General features: G+C 40.8%; 1 protein-coding gene across 1 annotated transcript; it reads right to left on the bottom strand.

Annotated features, from left to right (window-relative positions):
• Nucleotides 1-260: 260 nt before the first annotated feature.
• Nucleotides 261-3,103, bottom strand: LOC138739948 (SLIT and NTRK-like protein 1). The gene is made up of 2 exons (XM_069892416.1): nt 2,407-3,103; nt 261-1,667 (listed from the first exon to the last, which is right to left on the bottom strand). The coding sequence occupies exons 1-2, from the start codon at nt 3,101-3,103 to the stop codon at nt 271-273; spliced, it is 2,094 nt and encodes a 697-aa protein (XP_069748517.1). The 3' UTR covers nt 261-270.
• Between the last annotated feature and the right edge of the window lie 8,547 nt (nt 3,104-11,650).

Raw genomic sequence — 11,650 nt, 5'->3', positions numbered from 1 at the left:
ATTCCTGTGCTTATTTCCGAAATACATATATGGTTCACAGCAGGAGAAAAAAAGGTTAGTTCTAAAAGTTATATGCATTTGTAATATGTCTGCTATTCGTTGTTCATTAGAAAGCCGAGTTCAACATTCTGGTGCAGATTTCTTTTTAGCAGAAGCCCATGGTATCATTATATACATCAGGAGCCTTTGAAGGTTGGAACCTCATTTCCATATTAATGTGTTTTTTCTTCAAGTCACAAGCTGCACTTTCAGCATTTCATTTAAGGACGCCTAGTCTGAAAGAGTGTGTGCAACACAGTCGTAAACTCTATGAGGTCCCTCTGCATGGTAAGGCCCATTGTGCCAATAAGAATCACATACAGTTTGCAAGGAGTTAATTTCTGAAGCCGAGGAGTTGGTATCCCTTTTTCTTGATCTCTTACGGTTTCTCAAGATAAATACCAGCATGCCAACAACTGTAAAGGCAGATGTAACAAAGACGAGTAAAAGGCCGGGTACCAGCACTGAAATAGAAACTCTGCTGGTCTCCAAGTATGGATTTACATGAGTCCCTGTCTCGGTTGTTATGGTAATGTTACTGGAGGAGGAAAATGTTAGATGGATTTTTGCATATAACTCCGGGCACATCAGCTCATTGCTTATCGACTTAAAATCTCGGTCCCAAAATTCTTCAGGGGATGCACATTTTAATTCACTTACAACAACATCAGTGCCCATCCTCTCAACCCATTGTTTGAAAGCTATGATGTTACAAGAGCAATCCCATGGATTTCCATGAAGATCAATCTGCACAACAGAAGTTAGTTGATCCAAAACACCAGTAACTGGGAGGTACATAAAATAATTGGTGTGTAGACTTAGTTTGGAAAGCGAGACGGAAGAAAACACATCTACGGGCAAAGATTTCAATAAATTGTTATGCAAGAACAATTCTCTCAGATTTGGCATCCAATTAAATGTGCCGGGTAAGATTAACTGAATTAGGTTGAATTCCAAGTTTAGGTACTCTGTATTTTGAAGCCCTGCAAACATATCAGGGATCAGAGTTTCCAAGTTATTATTATCCAGGTACAGCCAACGCAAAGAAGTGAGATTACAAAATGTATGGTTTTCAATTAACTTAATGGCATTATTTCCCAAATCCAATAAAGTCAAACTGCTGTAGTCCAGGAAATGAGTTTTCCTTATGATTCCTATATTGTTCTGCCTGAGGAAGAGTTCCTGCACTTTTAATGGTTTGGGTTGGAGATCGGCTACACTCTCAAGTTTGCTGCCCCTGCAGTTAACCTCAAGGCCTGATTCAAGACTAGTGATGGAACAGCTACAGGCTGTTGGGCATCCTGTTAATAAAAGAGTATTGCTACTGCCATTAGGTACAACAGCATTGGATGAAGGTCGTGTCCTCAGTTGCCAATTTCCACGTGGCTTTGATACTCCTTTATGCTCTGAAGCTGATGTTGTTGGCCTCGGACGCTGAATGGCAGGAGTCGGAGGCAGCTCTGAAGGCTGCTGAGCCGGAGGAGCAACAAGGCTTAAATCATTTTCATTCTTTGAGGGGCAGAGATCGAACTCGGATGTCTCATTCAAGTCGTTTCCTTGCAATCGCATGGGTGCCTCGCAAACTACTCTTCCAATCAAAGCCGAGTATGAGATGTGCTCTAGCCATTCTTGAAGGAAAAACAATGTAAATTGGAGATGTTCCTGACAATTTGTTAAGATAACCAATGCTAGTCACCATCATATTTTAACACATTTTTTTAGCACCGAAGTATATTAAGATGACTACGCAAATTATGCAACATAAAACAATCTGGCTGCAATTCAGATTACATTACCCTGATAAAACATGGCGATGTAATAGATGGCATCTATAATCTCTAAATGTTATTACCCAAGCTCTCAATTTTACCAACTTTTGATGTCAATCTCTACAAGTAACAACCTTGAAATGAAAAATAAAACAAAATGAGAAGAGGTTGAATGTTACAGCATTCCAACTGAGGGTGCCATCTCAGAAATTTGTGCTGTGAGGGGCGAGTGGACATCTCTGCAGCAGGGTATATTTTCAAAGCATGCAGCAGGAACTTGGACACGTTGTACAAGCTAAATGTTTCCGTGAAACCCATTCACCTCTTTCCTGCTTCTCAAGCCAAAATCTGCGTGGGTCAATTCAAACCCTTCTTTGGTGTGAACTCGTTGACTTCACACTTGGCACAACCTGTCAGAACTTAATGTACCCCTCTAGCTGCCATCAATGAATACAGACAGACTGCTGCTGTTTCATTGGATCAGCCCCCCCCCCCCTTACCCAACTCTGCCATCTAGCGACCCTGATAAGTATTTGTCAGCAGCCGGTTTTTTTTTAACCTCCCCGATTCAATCCCTTAACTGGACATCTCACCTCACCTTTAAGTGGTAGGAGATTGCACGTGCAATCCCAGGGATTGTCCTCCAGCAGAATTTCAGCGACCCCGGGTATGAGTTCCAAAATCCCCTCGTAGGGCAGGGTCTTGAGTCTGTTTCCCCGGAGGTCCAAGTGATTGATGGGCACATTTTGAAACAAGTCAGCCGGGAGAGAGGTGATGAGGTTGTCATTTAAAATCAGGACCTCGAGCTCGTTGAGGTCCCTGAACGCCCCGGGGTCGATGTCCCTGAGCAGGTTGAAGTCAGCCTGGAGGTATTCCAAGTCATCCAGCCCCAGGAAGGTGTGCCTCCGGAAAGCTTTAATCTTGTTGTTGTTGATGTGAAGTCTCTTCACCAGCTGCAGTCCCAGGAAAGCCCCCGGGATGATGTCGTGCAGGCCGTTGTTCTCCAGGTGCAGAGTGACCGCGCTGTAAAAGTTGGCGAACTCGTTGGGGAAGAGTTTGGACAGCGAATTCCCATGCAGGAAGAGTTGGAAGAAGCGGGAGGTGGGCGCGCTGTAATGCTGCAGGTCGGAGATGCCTCTCCGCTCGCAGTCGATGTGAAGGATGCCTTCCACCTCGATACACGAACACATCCTCTCGCAAAGGTCCGTCGTCGTATTGCCCCAGACAAAGCCCAGAATGATTTGCAGCAACACAAGCCACGGCAGCATTTTCAAACGGTAGCATCTGCCCCCCATTTCATGTCATGAATTGCTTCGGCTGAATTGTCTTTAAAGCATACATGCAGATAGCAAATAGTTTCGTCTTCGTTTGTTTTAAATTACATGCAGGAATATAAAACAAAGAAGGTCCGAGCCCGGAAAGTAGAACAGTGGTGTGTCAATCCGAATAGCGGAGTGAGGACACGACCATCCGCAGGAACTCAGCCACTGTACTTGTCTAAAGACATTAAAGGCATGAGAAAAACTGCAAACAATCAGCGAGAGCATCATCAGGTTTGCAATCCATTTCGGTCCCGTGGCCACCGTCTATCGCCGGAGGTAACACATAATCCAGCTTCACGCAGTTGCTTTCGCCTCCTGATGCCATCCCACGGGTAAGCACAACGTGCCGGAGAGAGAGAAAGCCGGTAATCTCGGCATATTCCGTCGCCTCTTTGCCGCCTTTCTCTCCCTCTCTGGATCGGGGATGTGCTAACCGACTGTGATCGTCTCCAGTTTGCTGCCGGTGGCAAAAGCTCTCCTGAACCGTGGTGGCAACAACATTTAAAAAAAAACGCGTCTGAGCAGGCGATCGGTGGAAGAGAAAAGAAAAACCAATGGACACCAGCAGCCAAATGTTGGCGTAAAAGCTGTCGATTCCGTTTAGCTTGAACAGATTGACTTGGACCAGAAATATTTCTCCACCTCCTCCTTCCGACCTCTGCTTTGGCCAAGTAGATTTTGACGTATCCTTTAACCCACAGCGTGGATCCAAATCTAGAGGCAACGCGTCACCTGAATATTATCAAAGGGTAACTATATCGCTCTCTAATCCCGTTTATTGCCACGAACTCCTCGGATGTTGGATCTCTCTTCTCTGTGTCGTGTCTCTCCCGGACACTTCTACAGAGGTCTGTGGATCAGAAGCGAGCATGTTAACAGGGAGTCTGTTCACATAGGGCTCAGCACGTATGGCAATGTTATGTGCGTGTGTACATTGGGTTGGATGGATGCACGCAGTTCTCTCTTCCTTACGTCCAATACCCAGGCGTATGCCAATTTATATTGAAGCAGGACGGCTCGACCGTATGTTTTTTTTTTAATATCGGAATGACGCTTTGTGAGCAACTTTCATGGAGACCCGGGCGGCGAAAGGACAAACTTCACTCTGCAGCTTTTGGGTTATTCCCCCCCCCCCACCCACCCAAACACACACACACACAATGTCCGTTTCGTGATCAGAAATAAATGCTAATTGGCAAGTGCGATCTTTGCAGAAATAAAATCGCAGTGTAATAGTCAAACGCGCCTGGAAACAACAGCGTTCGCGCGTAGTTGCCCAGCGAACAAAAGCTCCAATTGTTTTTCATCCACTCAAGAGAAGGGTTGCTCTCGTTGCCAGTTTCGGGATCCAGCTGTATGTTCATTTGGGGTTATTTTGGGGAGGGAGGCTTAGTTCTTGCATAATATATTGTTGGGGGGGGGGGGGGCTTCCACATCAACCGTGCTTTCTTTTATAACCCGAATCGAACGGCCAATTCAAATGATTTAAACCCAATTCAGGAAAAGCGAGAACCGCTGCAGCAGTTCGTTGCAGCCAGATCGGTAAAATCTTCTGAAAATGGCAGCAAAACATTAATGAAGCAACTATTGCATCGTTGATCTCAAGACGGGCCCCGACTTCTGATGACTTCACATTCCGATTCAATTTGCGTGGATCGAGAAGGAAAAAAATAATGAACTCCCGCCCCCAAAGTTAAATTGAAATCCGCTTATGGCTGGCATTTTCAGTGTGAGACCCAATTTGGCCGATCAGCCCATTATTTTGAATGTTACAATCACCAGGAAGTTTGTAATTGGGATGATTTATTTTCAATGGGATTCCGAGTTCAGATCGGAGTTTTTTATGCATTCCCACTGGAGGGAAGGCGTATGTTACTTTATCAAACTGCGTCAATTGATGATGTACTATTGGGGGAAAGAAAACGGGGTTATTTTCTGGGGGTGAATGCATGCAAATGATCCGATCTGGTCAATGCAAACTATAATAGAACCTAAACATCTTGAAGCTCTCCCATGGTAAATAATCGGTTCCCGCCGCAGAGCAAACAACCTGTCAAATCATTCCAAATTGCTCAAATGTTATGAAATAATGCACTTCTAAAAGCCTCCAACCAGTCTCTAATAAAAGTTTGACTGATACCGAATAATGAAAAGTTACAAGCTGAAAATAAATTTAAAAAAAAACCTGCTGTTGTCATTAAGTTAATTTAGTGAAGGTTTTTGAGCGTTACCAATATATTGACATATCTAAGGAAATATTGCCTCTGTGCATCATTTATACATAGTTATGAAGACCTACCCAAATTAGCACAAAAAAAATGTTCCGTGCTTCGAAGCTTGCATTTAATGTTCATTAGGGATCAAACAGCTTATTTAACAGGATGTGGAGAATTTCTGGTCTATGAAAGGAACCGTAGGGGAAGATAATTTTATAAAAAAAAGCCATAGAGATGCCATGAACAACCTACGCCATCCTGCTGCAGCAACTGCAAAGGCAAGCCTGAACCAAATGAAGATTGATGACAAACAAGGAAAGTTAATAATGAGAGGGTAGAGGCTGATACAGCACATGCGGTTGCACAACAGCAATTCATACTGGAAGAAAGCTGTCACCGCTGTATTACTCAGCTCTTTATATTTTACGCATTTAACACAAAGTAAACAAAAAAAGGAGAATGTAGACTGCATTTTAAAGCCGTCTATTACACAAAACGAGTCTTATTTTTAAACGAAGCATTTATTATTAAAATGCAGTTTGCAACGAATGTCATTACGCCTGATGTAAACAGCTTAATGAATTGGGTCTTTGAGCAGTCTACACAAATTAATAAAATGGTTTATAACTATAATTGCAGAACTGATCATTTATTTCACCAATGATGGCTAATCTAAAGTTTTACTTTATTTTCCAACATCCTGTGCCCAAAATAGAATCTGTAGGCTTGATAATATCTAAACTGCTTCTATTTGAACTAATTGTTTTTTTTTAAAAGAGGTTAGTTGCAACAGCCTTTGAAGCTGCAGTTTTGGATTTAATACTAAATTCATAGCACTCCAGTTGCTGGGATCACTGCTATTTGCACAGTCAACCTGACAGTTTCACGGGACGAAGAGGCAAAAGCAACCATCTGGAGCAGGAAGAAACCCCTTACGTTTTAGCAGAGCATGAATGCCTCCTGGTGGAATGGCAATTTTGTCAACTGAGCGAAAGCCTCCAAAGTGGGTATTCACCTCTTGTTCAGTGAAATATAGTACCTGACAGTAAGGAAATGTGTTGGGAAGCAAGGAGTAGTTTCAGTATAACCTTCATGATGCTGAGCGGTGTAAAGAGTTACATCTTTCAGATGGACTATAATAAAATGCAGCGTTTGGAATGTTGGAAACCAGCATTTAGAACTCTAAGGGCAGAGACCAACTGTTATTGGTTAACTGTTTCAAAGATCATTAGAAACAAGTTTAACGTCACACATATCTAAGATACAATGATCAAATTGTGAGAGCAGACACGTTAGATATCATCACATCTATAATACACAGTATCAAAGTGCAGAGTTATCAGTTGATTATGGAGCAAACGCAACATCATTTGACTGAGTTTTGTTTAGGAGATTGATAATGGTGGGTATAAAAACTCCATCCCATCAATACAGGCATGGTCCCTCGGCCTCTCCTTTCTAAAATCAACAATAAGCTCCTTGGTCTTGGTCACATTGAGAGCAAGATTGTTGTTCTGGTTTCAATCTCCAACCTGCATTCTAAATTCCTTGGATTTGTGAGTTTATACATTTTCAACAATGCTGTTGAAATTCTACCATTACCATTTTCAAGTAGTTCATCAATTTGTGAACCTTGATAAATACAATATATTTATTGTTTAACAATAACATTGTTTAGCAATGGCATATAATGTGAATGTATGAATTATTTTACAATTACTGATTTGCAATTGATTTTGAACAGAATTTAAATTTAAAAAAAATACTCATTATTTTGAGCATAAATAGTGCCTGCATCACCAATTCTTCCCAAAACAGGCAGAAACCCATAGCCATATTATTCTATGGCAACTTTAGAAATAGAAACATGAGTGGATGAAGCAGCCCCTTGGGCTTGCCTCTCCATGCAGATTATGCCAGGTTCTGTACCCCAAACCTATTTTGCAACCTGGTCCCTATCATTTCTGATCTTCATAGTACACTGTATCTGAAAATCTCAGCTCTTATATGCTCAATAACTGGTTATCCACAACTGCCCGAGGAAGTGAATTGTAACAAGAAATACATCCATCCACACAAAAGTTGCTCATCCCTTCTCAGTCTTAAATATCCAAGCCCCATACACCAAGACTAGATTGCTCAGAAAAATAGACCAGCATCTCATCATCAATCCTTTCAACCCAGGTCAGAATCTCCATAACATCAAAGTTCAGATTTATTGACAGAGTACATACGTGACATCATATACAACCCTGAGATTCTTTTTTTTCCTGCAGGCCAGGCAGAATTTCTACTTATCGGTAAATGTAAATTTACTGAAGAAAAAAGATAAAACTGACAGAAAAAAACAAATATTCAGTGATGTACTGGGCTATGTCCATGAACTTTTGCAAGCCATTCCATTCAGTGGTATTGGTGGCCCCACATCAGGCTGTGATAGAACCATTCGGCACACTTTCCACGATAGGTTTGTAGAAGTTTGCCAAAGCTTATGATGTCAAACTGAACCTCTGCAAAATCTAAAGTACAAGAGCTGACATAGTCTCTTCATGATAACATTAGTGTGTTGGGTCCAGAAAAGATCCTCCAAAATAATGACTCCCAGGAATTTAAAGTTGCTCACCCATTCCAATCTTGAGCCTCCACTCATCTAAATTCTGGAACAATTATTCAATCTAACAATTAGAAGAAAAATAAAACAATATTAAAGCAATGTTAAACACCATATAATGGTGCTAGAAGTTCCACAAACTAATGTGCAGAGAATTATCCATGTAAAAATGACCATTTATGAAATTGACAGAATCAATGCAAATGCTGGCCACTTGCAGTTCAAAGACTCACACAGGCCACTGGCATCTGAAGATTGGCTCATGGGAACCAGGTATTGGAACTGGGATTTGAGTGGATATGATGGGATGAAGGCCTCCCAAAGGGCCTTGAGCACTGAAGGCTTCCTGATTGTGGCAGAGGTTTGGATTTGGACCTTGGGCTGCCAATAGACTTTGTGCAGCCGCAGAGGCTGTGGGATTGCTAGAGGTCTATCCAGGGAAACTTGGTGTCTCTGAAAGGACCCTCTTTTGGTTCTCTTTCTTACTGTAAGGGGTGTCAGGCAATGCCAAGTTTATTTTTAGACAAACTGCACAGTAAAAGGCCATTTCGGTCCATGAGCCTGTGCCACCCAATTGCCCTCCCTCTCTGGTACATTTTGAATGATTGCCGGAAACTGGAGCCCCTGGGGGAAATCCATGCAGACATGGGGAGAATGTGAAAACTCCTGACAGACATCACATGATTTGAACCCTGGTCCTGAATGTAGGCACTGTAACATCATTGCGCTAACCACTATTGCCAACTGTGCTGCCCAAAGTAATGCGATTCTTTGTATGCCTTATGACAGGCAGAAGGCAATTGCATATAATATTAAATGTTCAGTACTATTACAAACAATAATGGAATCGTGAACCTTTTAGTGCATTACATGACAATCAAAGGGTTGAAGTTCAAGCACCTTGAACTAATGTGTTTCTTTTTGTGAATTAATCTTTATTTTTAGTTGCAAAATGTATTAAGAGAAAATATATTGAGCTCCATTTGTCAAGTCACATATTTCTAAATAGACCATTCTATTTTATCCCTCTTTATTGACTTGTTTACCAAAAATGTGTTCTTTCCATTTCATTTTCCCCACTCACCTCCACTCTTTCCATGGGCAACATACTGTGTTCCACACCTCACCACTACCTTGGTGAAATATTGAAAACTAAATTGTCTTTTCACCATTTCTGTTCCAATTTCAAAGTTATTCATCATGTTGATCTTCTAGTTGTGTCAGGAAATTCTTAGAGCTTAGTATCTGGACTGATTGGAAACTTTAGCTTGTTTCTATATTTTCTACTGTTTTATCTTGTCTGTGTCTCCTTATCTCAATAACACCTATGAAATCTTATCCTTGTGCAGCTCAGTTATTCTCATTCCAACATCAGAATTTTGTCTCATAAGATCATAAGTAAAGTTGTCCTGCTTTGCCATTCTACTTCTCAAATCCAACTCCTTCCCTTGTGTAAATGGACTCTATTACATTTTATTCCAGAAGGGAAATTATAAGAATGGAGGCATTAAACAAACACTCTACCTTGAAAGCAATTAACACTCAAAGAAGAGCAGTGGTTGTTACAATGGTGTTTCAAATGTCACATTACATGCTTCATACACTTCCACCATTCTTAAATGCACACACACACACACACACACACACACACACACACACACACACACACACACACACACACACACACACACACACACACACACACACACACACACACACACACACACACACACACACACACACACACACACACACATTCTTATCATTAAAATAAGGACCAAGCAAATGCAAACCACTGACTATGTAATTTTGATAAATTTTAATAATATTTAATTATTTGGATCTAAAGTTATAATATTCACTAGGTACAGGGATACATATAAATGTGTAGCTATATATTTAACTAAATATAAATGTATTCATGTTTTGCCCTCTTGATTTCCTACTATATCCAACAAATTAAACTTGTCACTCCACTGTATTTAAGCCAAATACTGAAAATTCCTTTAAATCACATTTCCATTAGGCTCCATAATATCATGAATCATAGTTCTAGCCTAACTCTATATACTCGTAAAACATAGAGTTATATGCATTTCTAAACAATGATGTTGAAATACAAGCATAATGCAGACCAGCACACCCTTTGAGTATCACATTAATTACAGATGAACACTGGGTTCAGTACATTTCTGAATAATACCAATACAGTTGAGGGCGGAACGGTTAGAAAAACATTTTTACAGCACCAGCGATCAGGACGGGATTCGAATCCCACGCTGTCTGTAAGGAGTTTGCACGTTCTCCCCGCAACTGCATAATTTTTCCACGGGGGACCCGGTTTCTTCCCATCATTTGAAACGTCGAGGGGATGTAGGATAATTGAGTATAAAGTAGGTGACATGGACTCGTGGGCTAAAATGTCCGGGTACCATGCTGTTTGTCTAAATTTAAATGATAAAATTAAAAAATAATAAAATGTTCTCATGTTATTTCTAAGATTTCCTTTTGAGAGATGGGGAGGTAATTGAGTGCATTGATCTGATGTGGACTTTCAAATGCATTCCTCCATCTCCCCTTTAATCTATTATAATCCTCTATATCCTCTTTAACCTATCCTCTTTCAAATACCAATCAATCCCTCCCTGATTCTTCTACCATTAGGTGACCTTAGGTTTAATTTACAGTAGCAAATTAACTTACCAACCAACACATCTTTGAAATATGGGATGAACCTGGAGAAAGCAGGGAGAACAGATATGATCTGAGGGTGTATGTGCAAACTCTACACAGATAGCATCCAAGGTCAGAGTGGGGCTGTGAGGCACCAGCACTAACTGCTGCATCACTGTATCACCTTATTTTTTTAAAGAATTTCCATCTTCCATGCTGATTCTCACAGATTGACTTTCACTTTGGCTTCACTTCCAATGGTTCTCAACCTTTTTCTTTCCACTCACATACCACTTTAAGCGATCCCTATGCCATCAGTGCTCTGTGATTAGTGAGGGATTGCTTAAGGTGGTATTGGGTGGAAAGAAAAGGTTTGAAAACCACTGCTTTAGTCATATCTAATTAACTCGTTATGTGCATGGATTCATATTTCCAATGGAAATGGGCCAATGACAATTTTTCTCAAGCAAAATATTTCAATTACAATTGGGTCAAGAGCAGTGATTCTCAACCTTCCCTTCCCACTCACTTACCATCTTAAGCAATATCTTACTAATAACAGATCACTGATGGCATAGGGATTTCTTAAAGTTGTACGTGAGTGGAAAGAAAAAAAATTGAGTACCACTGACTTAGGCACTGATCCTTTCTTCTTCTCTGCTGTTGGTTTTTTAAAATTTAGAAGGTCATTGTCTCTGATTTTATTTTGGAATATTTCCAATATTTACACTGACCATTGCAGTAACTAGCCTTTCCTGGTACACTTTGATTCCATTATATTGAATTAATAATGCTCTGAAACATCTCCAACTGATCCATTCCATTACTGGTTCAGGAGAAATGGCTAAGACCTCTTGCACTTCTCAAGCTCAGATATATATACACTATTTTATTTTGACATACAGCCCAGTAATAGAGCCTTTCAGCTCATGAGCTCATGCTGCCCAATTATATCCAATTGACTGACAACCCCAGAACATTTTGTATGGTAGGATGAAACAAGAGCACCCAGAATAAACC

The sequence above is a fragment of the Narcine bancroftii genome, chromosome 7 (genome assembly GCF_036971445.1).
Source record: "Narcine bancroftii isolate sNarBan1 chromosome 7, sNarBan1.hap1, whole genome shotgun sequence".
NCBI lineage: Eukaryota > Metazoa > Chordata > Chondrichthyes > Torpediniformes > Narcinidae > Narcine > Narcine bancroftii.
This window is presented reverse-complemented; position numbering and strand designations above follow the sequence as displayed.